Below are 17,303 nucleotides of genomic sequence, written 5' to 3'. Positions count from 1 at the left end.
GTAAAACCTGAGAGGGCTTGAAAAGGAATTCTAGATTAAAAAAAAAAATTACAGAGCTTAACACAGCTTCTTGCGGTTTGCTGACAGCATGCTATAGCTCCTTTAAGAGAGGTTTTCCTGACTTAGCAGCAGCAGCGGGGAGGGGGGGCGTGCTGCCATTTTAAAATGCCATCTTTCTGGACCATGCTGCCATGAGCCAGCATGACCTCTGGCTCTTTCGGGAGACTGAGCATCTGGATGGGGTTTGTGGGCAGTGTGCTGTGGCCTGCTTGACAGCAACTTGGACCAGCTGTGTGCCTGGAAGTGGGGCAGCTCAGAGGCATAAACAGCTCTGCCATGCTAGACTATGTGGAGCAAGTAGGCATACCATATATATCATAGTAATGGCACAGCTTAAATTTTAGACTGGGCAAGCAAGAAGTACTATATAAACCCTAGTAATGGCGCAGTTTAAGTTTTAAGAGGCGTTTAGCATTTTAAAAAACGCTCCTGGACAGTAAAGAATTACAGATATGCACTAAAGACAAATCCAGATAAAAAAGACCTGTAAATGGGTCACAGTGTTGGATAAATGTACGTAGGCATGGGATAGACAAGAAAAATATAGTTATAAAAAGAAGTAAAGTCTTTAAAGAGACAGAGTACAGACAGCCAAAGATTAAAAGAAGTAAACAAAGATTAAGCCACATAAAGATGGAAAATTCACAGAGTCTGAATTATGTATATTATTGTGTTATCTTTGAATTTTTTGATTGTGAATGAGCTAAGTACAGAGAGACATTTCATTGTATGGGCTGCTAAGCTAAACCACATGTATATTATAAAGGTATCATGACTTCCAAGTTTGGGTCTAAGGATGTTACTTTGGAAAAGAGGTTCTTTTGTTTTCACAGATGAGAACCTGTGGATTGCTTCTAGACCAATACGGTTTGATGGAACAAGACACTCTGAAAGGTTGCTATGAACATCCCCACAAAGAAAATACTTCGCTCAATAAACAGCAGGAAGCAGTTTGTAAAATCTATGCCCATATTCCCAAATATTGTCTATAAATGTTTGTTTACATTTAAAGGGGGATATGATATAGATATGAATAGTATGCATTTGTATGGATCTTGGTTTATCAATACAAATTTAATGTTAACTTTGTTATATGTATATTTCTGTTCTTGATTAAGGTATTGTGATTGTGTAGTTCATTTTAAGATGTAATGTATAATTAAGAAATATAGGTTAATAGATACTCATCTATAATAGTCAAGCTTGTAGTCATGTTAGATTTTCTGGATGGACAGGTATGTATTTCAGATGGATAGGCAATTCTTCAAACATTTCCAAGACTATGGTATATGGCATTTAAAATGTTTTAAGAGCTTAAGACTTTTCATGACAGTGAGACACATATGCTCCTGCCAGCCTACACCAATTAATACAAGGTCAGCCTGGGTTATTCCTTGAGAATGCATCATAAAAATAAATCAACATTATAAATTTAAAGGAGCAGATACTCTTTCACATTTATTACAAAAGCACAGATATGTCCTCTTATTTAGACTAATATTTCCACATGTACTGAATGACACATGAATCAAAACTTACTTTAAAACTAAATGTAAGTTAGCAGAGAGTCGAGGATCTGTAAATTGTGTTGTTCTGTTGTTATGGTCAACGAAATAAACTCTGCCTGTTGCGGTATTGCGGATTTCCCATCCAGGAGGCAAAGGACCGAGCTCTTCACAATTGATGTTGCTAAGATCCCTGCAAAACAAATATACAATAGAAATACCTCATTGCTGGGCCTGCTGAGCCAAGCAAGTGTATGTGACACACAGCAATTCCATGAAGTCTGCAAAAAATGTATTGTTTCAGAAACCTGAGACGTTCAGCTGGAATCTTTTTAAATTCCCAATGGTTTCCCAAACTTGCACATTCAACACCCAGTCCCTAAATGGCCCAGAACTTATCACAGTCTGCATTTTAGTAAGTTCCTAGGCTTTAATGTAATACACATTTTGAATTCAAACAGAGCAATCACAGTACTTGCCAACATAAACTATACTTCAATATTTGTTTGACATAAAGTATTGTTTTACAGGCATCAATTGGTATTAAGAAATTTCTCTTCACTATTTTCTTTCTTTACTATATCATAAAGTTGGTGAAAACAAATACGCATGCCATGAGTGACTGTATGCTCTCCAACAAAGCAAAACTGGAAACATTACTGAAATCCTGATGCTGGAAATAATCATAGTATATTTTTTTTTAGTAAGATAACTACATTGTTTTGAATTTTGAAGTCTATAAACTTCATGAAGAAAAACCTGGTAAAGACACTTAAGAAAAATGCTTTTAGACTTACTGCTGAAACAAAGAAAAACTCAAGTACTTTTAAAAGATGAGGACCACTGTTAGCACATTACACACCATAAGGATGTACAGGACTGTAAAGAGCAATACAGCTGAACACCCTGAGGTGGCTGGTTGGGGTGTGCACAAAGGCATGGAAGTTCCTAGTTCCCTTCTGACTGTTCAGAAACTAGCAACAACATTGCAAATTTTCATCCTCTGCCCTGCTAGATCAACATCTTCTACAGAGAGACCATCCCAGAGTGCTCGAGGTATTGGTGGCTGCATGTGAAGATGTACAGTATCTGCTGAGGTCATTTCCAACTCTCACAGATTTCTTCAAACAGAGATTGTGACTTCTGCTTTTATATCAGGCATGGTGTCATACAAAAGTAATCCTAGCACTCAAAGGCTAAGGAAATAGGAAGAGTGCCGAGTGCAAGTCAAGCCTAGGCTATACACCAATTGCATCATCTTTAACCCCTAACTCCATACCTTTAATCCCAGCAGAAACAGGTCTCGGTCTCAGTCTCTCTCTCTCTCTCTCTCTCTCTCTCTCTCCCTCTGTCTCTCTCTCTCTCTCTCTCTCACACACACACACACACACACCCTTTTAATCCTAGCAGAAACAGGTGAAATCTCTGTGTTCTAGGCCAGCCAGGACTATACAGTAAAATCCCACCTCAAAAGCAAGCAAACAAACAAAAACCATACCAAATTCAAGTAACAACCACATAGCCTGAGATCAATAGAGACTTTAGAAGTGAGCACCACTGTGATAGCTAGCAGCCACAGAATTGGATCTTGGATCTCTAAGTACAAGAGACCACAAAGAAAATAATTAGGGTGTGTTGTTTAAGATGTTTAAACAAGCTGGGTGGTGGTGGCATATTGCTTTAATCCCTGCACTAGGGAGGTAAGAGGCAGGTGGATGGCTGTGAGTTCCAGGATAGCCACAAAGAAACCCTGTCTCAAAAAAAAAAAAAAAGAAAGAAAGAAAGAAAGAAAGAAAAAAAAAGAAAAAAGAAAAGAAAAAGGAAAAGAAAAGAAATGAGCTGGAAAAAGGAGAGATGGCTCAGCAGTTAAGAGCACTGTCTGCTTTTTAGAGGGCCTGGGTTCAATTCCCAGAACCCACATGGTATCTCACAGTTTGAAACTACAGTTTCAAAGGATCTGACAACATTATACAGATATACATAAAGACAAAACATATTAAGAGAGAGAGAGGGAGAGAGAGAGGTTTAAACAAGGGCTGGAGAGATGGCTTAGTGGTTTTGAGCACTGGCTGCTCTCCCACTGGACCTGAACTTCGTTCCCAGCACCTACATGGTGGCTCACGACCATCTGTAATTCCAGTTCTAGGGGACCCAATGCCTTCTTCTGGTCTCCATGGGCACTAGGTATGCATACAGTGTAGATACACATGCAGGCAAAAACAAAAACAAAACCAAAACACAACAACAAAAAATATATACATAAGATAAATAAAAATTAAAAAACAATTATAAACTATGTAGGATAAAAATGACCTAAGAATAGCAGGAAGTAACAGCAAATGGAAGAGAACTTGTTTTGCATGTACAAGCCCTGGATTTGAACCCCATAACGGCAGTCAAACTTTTAGAAGGGGAAAACAAGGACAAATAATTCTACTATTGATGCAATGTAAAATTTGATTTTATAGAATTTTACTTAGAATGTATAAATCTACAGTGAAACGTGGGCGAGCTTTAAAGTACTAATGAAAAGAGCAAAAACCCACAAATGACTTTTTTATGCCCAAATGGAGAATTAACAAAAAGTTAAGTTAGAAAGCTTTAAAAAATAGCCGGGTGGTGGTGGCACACAGTGTGGCTTCTTTTTTGGATTGAATTGAATTTTGTATATCCAACTCCCTCATCATATAAACGTGGATGTGTTGCACAGGGCTGATTCCCACTAGAATTCCAGTCTGCTCTGCACCCTCGCCAGACTACTCAGCACTTTACACACGGTCACCAGACAACAACTCCCCACTGCTCTTTTTCTAATGGGTATGTTTTGCATGTTTTTCCTGAAATTACATTTCAAACTCCTAAAGATGTGTATTTTTCCGCACATTTTTTAGCAGGGGCTGCTCAAGGGAAAGGAGTTTGAGACTAGCAGGGAACTGGGGTGAGACTATAGACAGTATATAGACTATCTACTAAATACTGAGCTGAAACACTACCAGGAAAAGCCAAACTTTTATATAAACTGTCCTTAGAAATTAAATTTTTTTAAATCAAGAAACCCTGGGTGAAATGGATAGTTATGGCTGATATGAAGAGAACTTAAGAGCCAAGCATAGTAGCTCACACCTTTGATCCCAACACTTGGGGCACAGAGAAAAGTGGATGGATCTCTGTGAATCTGAGGCCAGTGTGGCCTATATAGCAAGTCCAGAGCTACATAGTAAGACACAGCCTGAAAAAAACAAAAACAAAAACAAACCAAAAATGTTTAAGACATGTTCTTACCTAGGCACTCGTGGATCATGCCATGTGCTCACACCAGTCTGAGTATGTAAGAAATATACCTGGCCTTGCTGTGTTGTCCTCTGCTCTGTAAAATAAAGAAAATAATGAATACACACTCAGTTTTTCATATTCAATCAAACACCATTACATAGGATGATATTCTAATAAAATAAACATCTTGCAATTGCCAGTTTATTCTCTTACAAAAAGAAAAAAAGCTTCACAAATTATTTGTTCAGACTGGCATGGTGGAATATGCCTTTAATCTTAATACTCACGAGGCAGAGACAAGTAGATCTTTGTGAGTTTTGAGGCCAGCCTGGTCTACAGAGTGAGTTCTAAGCCAGCCAGGGATACATAATGAGATCCTATCTCAAAACAAAACAAATCATCTCTTCAATCTCTGGAAACAATTGTATGGGTTTTTTTTTTTTTAAGATTTATTTATGGGGGCTGGAGAGATGGCTCAGAGGTTAAGAGCACTGACTGCTCTTCCAGAGGTCCTGAGTTCAATTCCCAGCAACCACATGGTGGCTCACAGCCATCTATGAGATCTGGTGCCCTCTTCTGGCATGCAAGCATACATGGAATGTTGTATACATAATAAGTAAATAAATCTTAATTAATTAATTATAGAGTATTCTATCTGCATGTATACCTGCAGGTCAGAAGAGAACAACAGATCTCATTACAGATGGTTGTGAGCCACCATGTGGTAGCTGGGAACTGAACTCAGGATCTCTTGAAGAACAGTCAATGCTCTTAACCTCTGAGCCATCCCATCTCTCCTGGAAACAACTGTGTAAATGGTGATGATGGATACAGTCAACACCCAAGTAAGCAGACAGCCCAGAGGAAGAGATTAGCCACCTTAAGGAAGTTTCAACAAAGCTTTTAAAATTTCAAAAGATTTATAGGATAAGAATTTTTTAAAAGATTTATTTACTTATTTTATGTGCCTCCATATATGTCTGCATATATATCTATGTGAGTCCCTGGAACTGGAGTTACAGACAGTTGTGAGCTGCCATATGGTTGATGGGAGTTGAACCTGAGTCCTCTGGAAGAGCAGCCAGTGCTCTTACTCACTGAGTCTCTCCAGCCCCAGCTAATGATTTTTCCTCCCTACGGCAATTTTATTACCAAATTTGTGATTTCTCTTTTCTTTTTTTTTTTTAAAGGTTTTTTAAAATTATTTATTTATTTATTTATTTATTTATTTATTTATTTATTATGTATACAATGTTCTGTGTGTATGCCTGCTGGCCAGAAGAGGGCACCAGACCTCATTATAGATGGTTGTGAGCCACCATGTGTTGCTGGGAATTGAACTCAGGACCTCTGGAAGAGCAGGCACTGCTCTTAACCTCTGAGCCATCTCTCCAGCCCGATTTCTCTTTTCTTAACAGAGATATATCAAGGGTTTTCCTGGGACGCTAGCAAGGTGCCACATACTTGCAATTCCAGCAGGCAGAAAGTAGAGGCAATGAGACAAGTCCAAGTCTAGCCTGGGCTACCTGTCAAAACTCCAGGCCATCTAGGGTATAAAATAGAGGTTCTGATGTAAACAAAGCACATCATATAGTCATAGGACTGACTAAAAAAAGCACAATGGAAGGAGGAGTGCATGGTGAGGAGAAAAAACTTCAAAAGCTGAAATGAGTTCAAAGCCTAGCAGGCAGTAGAGCTGTCAAGAAAAAAATCTGTAAAAGGGTTTTTTCAATGGTTATTTTTTAGCTGTTGTCTTTTGCATGGAAACCTGTTTTCTTTTAACGAAATACAATGAGAAAATTCAATATATAAGTTAAATAAAACTACTGCTAATATTAGAATAAATATATTTATAGATCTATAAATGAAGATGATTTAAAAAAAAAACTTCAAACTTAGAAGACAGCTGCAAAGACAGAAAGAAGTTCACGGCTTGTATTTGCCTGAGTTCGATCCCAAACATAAAGAAAAAACCCAGTGCTGACAACGGCTGCAATAATTTCAGCATTGATAGCTACTTTATTCCCGTTTTATTCTTACAAAAGAACATCTGAACCTAAATTACACACACACTGTAAAAATGAAATCCACCTTTACTCCCAACAAACTGAGTAAATATCTCTAAGACTGAATATTAGTAACAACAGACAAGTTGCTAACCTGCTTTTTATACCAGACATGGTCAGATGCTTTCCTGGAGATTATATATCATTTATTTGTTGCAAAAACAAATCGTTGTTACTATTATTTCTTTCACTTTATAGAAGACAAAATATAGGTTCTCAGAGGTTGAATAATACGATCAGTAACATGGCAAAACCAAGTCTGTTTCCCATTCTGGAACTGCTCACTTTGTAGTAGGCAAACTGTGGGACACAGCAGTGAGTAGATGGATTTTTTTCAAAGTAAGAGGCTAAAATTTATTTTAAAATGAAATTATAATCATGTATTTGCAAATAGTTTTTAAAAATTTACAAGTAAAAAATAACTTAGACAATGTAATTCCTAATTTTGGTCTTTAGGTGTCACCATCAGCCAACATCTACAGTGTTAAGAAGGAAAGGAAGTTAGTATCTGTCCCCCCAAAAAAAATCACACTAAAGGTTTAAGTTGAGCCTGCACAATAGTATTGCCATAAATTTATAGTGTCTACTTACAAAGTTGTCTCATTTTATTCCATAGGCTTCTTAAAAGTAACTGTGTCATTAGTATTCATCACATTTTATTATGATTCAGCATAAAAGCTATGGTTCTTAAATAACTAGCTAAGGACAAACTGTTGCTTAGTCTTCTAACCATTACAGACTTTTTTTTTTTAATTGGTAGGCTTTATATTTACTTTTCTTTTCACACAGAATCCCTAAGCCCTGATTAGTAACTCTCTTTTTGTCTCTATGTCCAGTGTAGTATGTGTCTTCTGTGACCACTCCACACATACATTCAAGATGAACACTGGGCCTTTCCAGGGCTTTAAGCATGCTAGCAAATACTTTACCATCAAGCTAAATCCCCAGGCCTTATTGACTTTCAAGAGTTAATTCTAAAGCAGAGTGAGATAGTACACACCTATAATCCCAATGAGTGTTGGGTGGGTGCAAGGAGTATCAGGTATTCAAGGGCAGTCTGGGTACACTGTGAGTTTGAGGCCAGCCTCAGCTGTAGAAGATCCTACCTCAAAACAGACAATAACACTTTTTGTGTGTGTGTTTTTGTTTCTTAAGACAGGGTTTCTTTGTGTAGCCTTGGCTTACCTGGAACTCACTTTGTAGACCAAGCTGGCTTCAAACTCACAGAGATCCGCCTAAAGGCACGTGCCACTACAATGGCATGTGCCACTACACCTAGCAAAAATAACAACTTTTAAAGTTAATTCTCTGGCAGGGCATTGGTGGCACACACCTTCAATCCCAGCACTTGGGAGGCAAGGGCAGGTGGGATCTGAGTTCAGGCCAGCCTGGTCTACAAAGTGCGTTTCAGAACAGCCAGGGCTACTCACAGAAACCCCGTCTTGAAAAAACAAAATAGAAAAGTTAGTTTTCTGACTTTCTTAAAGCAAGTTGAAATGTCCCCTTTGCTGTTATCATACCATAGCCTTCTGGTAGATCTGGAGGCGTGTGTAAGTGTGTCCTGCTCATGTAATTTCTATGTCGCTGGGACCTGACTCTTCTCTCTGCTAGTCTGGGGTCTGAAGACTGTCCACACGTTGCACCATTTGTTCCAGTAATTGGAGTATTCTCATCTACAAAGCAGCTAAGAGGTCTGCCAGGACTAGAATATTCCGACGCTGGTCTATTGAAAAGTGACAAGGGGTAAAAAGGTTAACAATTTAGACATCAAAAACAGAGTCTCTAGATGTCACATATACTATAGTAATAATACAGTAAATAAGACAAGAAATGAGATGACTAGAGCAAGCAATGATCGTAAGAACCTTAGTAAGAGCAAGCCTAAAGTCCTATTGACCAAAGAAACTCAAGGGCTGTTTCAATTAAGATGTTTAAAACTCTTTGCATACTTAGAGATGTGTTCCTGAGTCACTAAGTACAAGGACTTGAATACAGGCTGGCCTCTAGACCAGATTTCTACCATTCTGTCTCCCACATGGCTTTTGGCAAGCAGGTGTTTCTTCTCTCCTCGAATTTGCCTGAGTCATCTGACCTTTTCAGTCCTTGGAAACAGTATCTCTTCCTAGGTATGGCTCTTTCTCATTCAAAACACAGTTAATACTTTACACTTCACCTTTGGTCCCAGCACTCGGGAGGCAGAGGCAGGCAAATCCTCAATGATTTCGAGGACAACCTGGTCTACAGAGTGGGTCTAGAGCAGCCAGAGCTGTTACACAGAGAAACCCTGTCTCGAAAAACCAAAAGAGAAATATAATTTTGAACTGAGTATATATTTTTTTTAAATGGCAAGACAAGACAGCTCATGAGGTCTTAGCCTAAACAAAAAGCTTCAGGCAACTAAAGAACGCTGAGTGCAGGAGAAATGTTGCCAGAGACTGCTCAGACCCAAAATAATTACAACAGAAACTGTATATATATATATATATATATATATATATATATATATATATATTTGGGGGGGGGGTTTCGAGACAGGGTTTCTCTGTGGTTTTGGAGCCTGTCCTGGAACTAGCTCTTGTAGACCAGGCTGGTCTTGAACTCACAGAGATCCGCCTGTCTCTGCCTCCCGAGTGCTGGGATTAAAGGCGTGTGCCACCACTGCCCAGCTAAGAAACTATATTATTTACAATACTGTTTGGCCAATAGCTTAAGCGTATTTTTAGCTAGTTCTTATATCCTAAACTAACTCATCTCCACTAATCTGTGCATCAACCATGAGGTCATGGACTACCGATAAAGTTTCAGAGGGCTCCAGAAGAGGTGTCTGTTCCTGTGGCAGCTACATGGCTTTTCATGGACTCTGCCTTCAGTTTAGTTTTACCACCTAGTTCTATTCTGCTAAGCCACTGGCCGAAACAGCTTTATTCATTATTCAATAAAAGCAACACATACACAGAAGGACTTCCCACACCAGTCTTCCTTAGGGAAGAGCACAGCAATTGGATATCCAATACCAAATGGTCAGTCCTGAACACATACAAACAACTAACATTAATTACATGGAGTAAGTAGGTTATATTTTTCTATTTAGGAGTATGTATCTATATACGTAACAACATTTTTAAAGGCCATAAATTTGAAAAAAAGAGTCAGGAGTAGTACATGGGTGAGTTTGGAGAGAAGAAAGGGAAATGAGAAATGATGCCATTATTATAATCTCAAAAAATAAAAAAAAGTATGGTAAAAATTTTAAATAGCAAGGCTTTGATGACAATCATAACATAATAAAAGATATTCTAAGAAGGTGTGGTGGCATGCACATATATTCTCAGTCCTTGGGAGGATGAGGCAGAAGGATTTTGAGTTCAAGGGTAGGCTGGACCATATACTGAGTTCTAGACCAGCCTGAGCTACAGAGCAAGAGTCTGTTTCAAAACAATAGCAGCAAACAAAAAGAAAAAATAACAAACTCAACTTGATTTAAACAACCATCAATAATCAAAAGTAGATACAGCTAATGAAAACCATTTAATAATTTGTTCTGAGTGCCAGGCCTGCTCAGAAATCACTGGGGGAACCAATACACTAGCAGAGATGGCAATTCAACTTCATTCTTTTTTTTCCCCTTTTGGTTTTTCAAGACAAGTTGCTCTGTAGCTTTGGATCCTGTCCTGGAACTAGATCTTGTAGAGTAGGTTGGCCTCATCCACCTGCCTCTGCCCCTCGAGTGCTGGGATGAGAGGCGTGCACCACCACCGCCCGGCTCAACTTCATTCTTACTTGTAAAAGGTAGTACAAAGGATGCAAACCAATCACCTTATTCATTTTTAGCAGCTTTCAAGGCACTCCTTTTCAGTTTCTAAGAACAATCTTGCATCCTGAGATCTTTACATAGGAACTGCTACAAGGACGGGGGCTCTATCTACCATCTGTCGAATTCTAGTTCAGGCTTTTCCTTTGCAAGGTCACCACCTCCTCACTTACTCTCAGGTATACAACTTCCATACGGGTTTTCTTGATCATATACTTTATTTAGCCATGATATAACAGCATCCCTCTATAACAACCTTGAATAAATATTTTATAACAGCCATTCAGTAATACTCAAATGAGAACTATAAAATGACAGAAACAAAAATACTGTTTAATCTAGTCATTTATTTGTTTCAGTTAGTAGTATTTACTGAGCACCACTGAAGGTCATGGACATACAAGTAAGAGGATGAACCTGTGAAAAGTCTTTGTTGACCATAATAGTAGCCAGGCATGGTAGCATAAGCCTTTAATCCCACCAACTCAGGAAGCAGAGGCATGTTGACCTCTGACTTTGAGGCCAGCCTTGTCTGCAGAGTGAGTTCAGAACAGCCAGGGCTATATGGAGAGATCCTGTCTCAAAAACTAAAGGAAGTAATTATAATTAAAATATAACCACTTTAATTATAAAATAGAATTAACAAATATATATTTAAAAAGTAATAATAGTACCTGCTCTAAGACCTAATGGTTTATACTAGTATAAAGTAATGGGAAAATCAAATAAAGGTGACATATAACAGAAAAATCCAGAAAGGGCAAGCATAGGCCATAGGAAACAATGTGTATGATTTTTACCTTGTCGGGCGTTCCCACTGCGTAGTTCTTGTTATGTGGTTTAGATACTGGATTCTTCCAGAGGCTGTCCGCCTTTCTTCCCAACTGCAATAAAAATATTGAAAAATAAGGCATCTAGAACATCAGTTCATAATGAGGCTGATACTGTTTTCAACTTACATTAGAACTGTACAACAGTGTTTATATAGAACTCTGAGCTTCTGAGATATTTTGCTGAGGTTACATTTTTCTATCAGCCAGACTGAGAACATTTAAAAACTTTAATAACACTTAAACTGCAATAATTTCCCAAGAATTTTGTGGTAAATGCCTGAACTAACACATTAGCCATAAAACTTATCTGATTTTACAGCAATTAAGCAAATGGTGAAATATTAGAACACAAGCAGTCTAAAAATTTCTAAGTTCCCATAATTTTTAAAAAGCTAAATTTTAGTAGGGAAGCATATAAAAGCTCTTAAAAGTATTTATAACCCTACTGAAATACATTTATTAAATTTTATCTATTTATTTTATATGCATGTGATGTATGTTTTGTCTGTAGGTATATCTGTGTACCGCATATATGTCTAGTGCCCTCAGAGGCCAGAAGAGGGTATCTTTTTCTTCTTCTTTTTTTAATTTTTTCAAGACAGGGTTTCTCTGTAACTTTGGAGCCTGTTCTGAAATTTGCTCTATAGAGCAGGTTAGCCTCAAATTCACATAGATCTGCCTGCCCCTGCCTCCTGAGTGCTGGAATTAAAGGGATAAATCACCACTGTCCAGCCAGAAGAGGGTATCTTATTACCTGTAACTGCAGTTACAGATGGCTGTAAGTTAACATGTGGGTACTGAAAATTGAACCTGGATCCTATAGAAGAGCAGTTAGTGCTCTTAACTGCTGGGCCAATCCTCCAAATCAACTTTTATAAACAAAGAATACTATTCATCCCTAAATTCTTTATGACATTTCATCTAATAAAACATCCGAATGACTATAAAAATATGGTTATATTCCTCCTGTGGTTGGTTAGCTCTCCCATTGGTATAGTCTCTCAATACTGATTACTTCATCCTCAACTTCCCTGTGAAAAACACCACGAATTTCTTCATTTTCAAAAATGAACAAACTTATCAAGAAACCAAAACAAGGAACTGGAGAGATGGCTCAGTGGTTAAGAGCACGTGAGGCTCTTCTAGAGGGCCCAAGTTCAGTTCCCAGCACCCATATCAGGTGGCGCACAACTGTCTGTGTAAGTTCAATGCCAACGAGCACATGAACACATGCACTTGTGCAGATATACACATCTACACATAATTTAAAGCATTTTTAAAAGCTAAAACAATATAAAGTTAATTCTACCAATTCAAAATGTGTACATTTGTTGGGCTGTGGTGGTACACACCATTAATCCCAGCACTTGGGAGACAAGCGGATCTTTGTGAGCTCAAGGCCAGTCTGGTCTATAGAGAAAGTTCCAGGACAGACAGGGCTACACAAAGAAAAATCCAGTCTCAACAAAACAAAAACTGTACATTTACTTATTATGTGTGCATAGCTACATGAATATGTGTGGGAGAGCATTGCCACAACACAGGTATGCAGGTCAGAGGGCAACTTGGGGAAGCTGTTCTCTCCTTCCATTATGTGGGTTCTGGGGTGAGCTCACATTGTCAAGCTTGGTGGCAAGCACCTTTGCCTCCTAAAGTCATCTCACTAGCTCTTACACTAATTTTTTGACTTTTTTTTGCATTTTATTGTTTTTCCTGTATAGACGTTAAGTGTGAGGAGGTTGGATCCTGGAGTTTCAGACAGTTGTGAGCTGCCATGTGGGTGCTATGAATTGAACCCCAGGTCCTCTAGAAGAGAAGTCAGTACTCTTAAGCAGTGACCCACCTCTCCAGCCCACTCCCCCAACGTATTTAATTTTTAAACTGATTTTAAGATTTATTTTTACTTACATACTTATGTGTAATGTGTCTGCCTCTATGTGCACATGCATACAGTGCCCAAGAAGACCAGAAGAGGGCAACAGATTACCTAGAGTTGAAGTTACCGGTGGGTTGTAACTGCCTGACTTGGGTGTTGAGAACTGAATTCATGTTCTTCCCAAGAACAGCATGTGTTCTTTAACCACGGACCTATCTCTGCAGCACCAAGGAATTTATTTTTTAAGAGTATTTTCATGTATGTGCATATATATCTGTGTTATGTTCATGTGTGTACCCAAGGAGGCAAGATGTTGGATCCTCTAGAACTAGAATTACAGGTAGTTGTGAGCCACCCAACATGTGTACTGGGAATTGAACCTAGAGTCCTCAGTAAGAGGGAAAAGCTCTTTTAACTAACTAGTGAGACATCTCTCCAGTCCCTAACTTGGTGTTTTTCGAGACAGGCTCTTTAGAACTCACACTACTTTAGAACTCACTATGTACTCCAAGCTGGCCTTAAACTCATGACCTTCCTCCTACCTCAAACTCCCAGTTGCTAAGATGAACAGGAATGGGTCATTATGCCTACCACAATTTTAGGATTTTAAACAGTTGAAAGAAAATGTGCAAACACTAGAACTTGTATATAAAATGTATGTCAAAATGAGAAAGGCTAGCAATGTTATAATTACTATTACTCAATTCTCTTTTCCTTACCTCTAAAAATAAAGTAATATTTAAATGCGGTACTTATATGCTCTGTTTTAGAAAATTAAGAAAAATCTTTTCCTTTAAATAAAGAAATTTATAGGAGAGTAATATTTGGCAAGAACTTTCCTTTGTTTCCTTTTCAAAACTCTTTTTTAAATGGTATTTAATACAATTTATGTCAAATCCTTCTAATTTTCCAAGCAGAAGAAAAAAAAATCTATATTCTGGAACGGACCATAGACATTCCTAGCACAGCATGGACACTAGCATTTCTCTAAAGACTATAATGACGCTCACTTACCCATCTGGTAAGTCATTATCAAACAAACGACTGCAATCCACAACTTGTCCTCCAGTGCCTATTCGATCTCTGGACTGAAGGCTTACTATTAAAAAAACAAATAACATTATTAAGTCCACGACAGCACTGTCCAGTTCTGTCAAGCTCAATATCCATTTAAAGCCCAGTGCAGTAGTATTTGTCTGCAATCCCAAAGCTCAGAGTATTAGGCAGAAGAATTATTGCAAGATTGATGTTAGTTTGGGCACATAGTAAGTTTAGGGTCAGCCTGTACATATTGAGGAGTACTTGTCTCAGAAAATAAAAATAATATAAAACATAGATTATTTTAATAGTTTAGAAAGATTGAGCTGAAGAAGTAGCTCAGTTATAGTGTTCTAGCTTAGCATGCATGAGGCACTGCAAAAACCAAAGCAAAGCGTTTAGAATTCCTTGGTTTCTACTAAAATTTGCCATTTCTTTTCCCATAGATTTTTCATTTTAGAAGTAATATTAAAAATCAATGTTTTCAAAAACCAGGTGGTGGTGGCATGCACTGTTAATCCCAGCATTTGGGAGGCAGAGGCAAGAAGATCTCAATGAATTCAAGCCCAGCCTGGTCTACAAAGTGAGTTTCAGGACAGCCAGGACTGTTACACAGAGAAATCCTGTCTCAAAAACCCAAAAATCCAAAAAGAAAAGAAAAAAACAAAAATGTTTTCAAAAGCTGGGGGTGGTGGCGTACACCTTTAATCCTAGCACTTAGGAAGCAGGAGCAGGTAGATCTCTGTGAGTTCAAGGACAGCCTGGTTTACAGAGTGAGTTTCCAGGACAGCCAAAGATACACAGAGAACCTGTCTCAAAAAGCCAAACATTAAAAGTAAAAATAAAATAGAGGTTAAAATAAAGCCATGTAAATATGAAAAATATACAGAGAGTCTGGATACTGTATGTCATTATATTCTCTTTGAACTGTTTGAATGCTGAGGAAGGAGCAACAGCTGCCAAAAGATATTTGTTTATAAATGCTGCTGAATTAAACCAAGATAGGTATTTTGAAAATACCTTGTCTTCAAAATTGAAGTCAAAAGGTATGTTACTTTGGAGAAGAGATTTTGCTTCTGTTTCCATAGGAAATGAGAGGCTGTGGATTCATTCTGATTTAAGAAAAATCAGGTTTGATCAAGGAAGACCACCTGAGAAATCTCCAGTTGGAACAGATGGCCCAGACATCTAAGTTCTACATCCAGAACAGATTTAAGTTGCTGCCAGAGATGATCAAGCCTCACAGGATACTCCAGTCAAGACTTGACCATAATTCTAAATTTTCTTTAGGTCCCCATAAGATTATCAGCACCCCCAACCAGCAGGAAGTAGCCTGGAAAACTATGCCCACATTCCCAAAAAATGGACTATGGATGTTCTTGGGTTTTTGTTTTTTTGTTTTTTTTAAAAAGAGGGGGAAGTGGTGCAGGACAATTGGCTATATTCTGTCAATTATGTTTTAAATAAATGCTGATTGGCCTGTAGCCAGGCAGGAGTATAGGCGGGACAAACTAGACAGGAAGCAGAGGCAGGTCAATGAGAACAGGAGAAGTCTGGGAAGGAGGAAGCCCATTCCTCCCTGGTCCTGTCCCAACAGCAGAAGAAGGAAGATGTGACTACCCTGCTGAAAAAGGTACCGAGTCATGTGACTAACATAGATAAAAATAATGGGTTAATATGTTATTAGAGTTAATAAGAAGCCTGATTTAATGGGCCAATCAGTTTATAGTTAATGTAGACCTCTGTGTGATTTCTTTAGGACTTAACGACTGTGGGTACTATGGTAGTTTGTTACATGGGTACTGAGATCTGGACTTTGTTCCTCATGCTTGCACAGCAAGTCCTCTTACCCCCTGAGCTATCTCCCCACCTGTTTTATGTATATATTTTAAATTAAGTTAGGTTGATTCTGGGCCATTGTAGCATCTTATATGATTCATATTTATTTCATGCCAATACAAAATATTCAGAGGTATTTAGAGGACTGGGGATGAGACGCAATTGGCAGAACTTGCCTACCATACATAAGGCCCTGGATTTGAGTCACGCACCTCACAAAAGCTGTACTCAAGGAGACAAAGGCAGGAGGGTCAAAAGTTTAAGGTCAGCTTTGGCTAGACAGCAAGTTTGAGGACAGCCTGGGCTACATGATACCTTATCTTGAAAAGAAAAAAAAATGAAATTATTTAGATGTATGGCAATTCAAATAAAGCTAAAATTCAGAATTTTAAATCCCACACTTACCTACAATCTGTCCTCGAACTGTATCATTGTCATTTGGCCCCAGTTTGCATAGATCCAACCTCTGATCTATTCAAATAAAAAGTTAGCTGGTATCAGAAATTATAATATCTATAATCTATAAGTGATATATTTAATTTTCACAAACCATTGAAAACCTGACCTATACTTTTTAAATAATCGTTTTAACTATAAAACAAATGTTTAAAATTCTCTAACTGCGTATGTAGGTAATTTACACATCACAGCAAGTTTTATCAACTTCAGATTCCAAACACCATGAAGCACTGGTACACTACATTGGTAACTAGCAGCTCTCTCCAAAGCTTCCAGATCCCAAGCCCTGGCACTCTCATATGTAACAGAAGCTACCTAATCAGTTTTCAAGGATTAAATAAATTATATAAAATTCTCAATACCTGGCTAAGTGCTGAATACCTGTTTTTTACTACTGAGTAGTACTCTAATATGTATATATTCCTTTTTTTTTAATTGGGAGAAGATTCTTTTTTTAATTAATTTATTTATTTATTATTTCCGCCTCCTCCCTGCCACCGTCTCCCATTTCCCTCCCCCTCCCCCAGTCAAGCCCCCCTCCCT

General features: G+C 38.1%; 1 protein-coding gene across 1 annotated transcript in view; it reads right to left on the bottom strand.

Annotated features, from left to right (window-relative positions):
• Smurf2 (SMAD specific E3 ubiquitin protein ligase 2) overlaps positions 1-17,303 on the bottom strand; it is a 99,909-nt gene that overhangs the window by 24,203 nt on the left and 58,403 nt on the right. The window contains exons 5-10 of the mRNA XM_041635635.1: positions 16,707-16,772; positions 14,439-14,523; positions 11,516-11,599; positions 8,425-8,627; positions 4,848-4,932; positions 1,600-1,758 (exon numbers count right to left, since the gene is read on the bottom strand). Of these exons, the coding sequence (XP_041491569.1) occupies positions 1,600-1,758; positions 4,848-4,932; positions 8,425-8,627; positions 11,516-11,599; positions 14,439-14,523; positions 16,707-16,772 (682 nt within the window). The remainder of the gene's footprint in view (positions 1-1,599; positions 1,759-4,847; positions 4,933-8,424; positions 8,628-11,515; positions 11,600-14,438; positions 14,524-16,706; positions 16,773-17,303) is intronic.

Source organism: Microtus oregoni, unplaced genomic scaffold (assembly GCF_018167655.1).
Source record: "Microtus oregoni isolate MIOR12 unplaced genomic scaffold, Mior012 000048F_ref0000485, whole genome shotgun sequence".
NCBI classification, from domain to species: domain Eukaryota; kingdom Metazoa; phylum Chordata; class Mammalia; order Rodentia; family Cricetidae; genus Microtus; species Microtus oregoni.
Note: the sequence above shows the minus strand (reverse complement) of the source record. Positions and strands in the feature narration are given on the sequence as shown.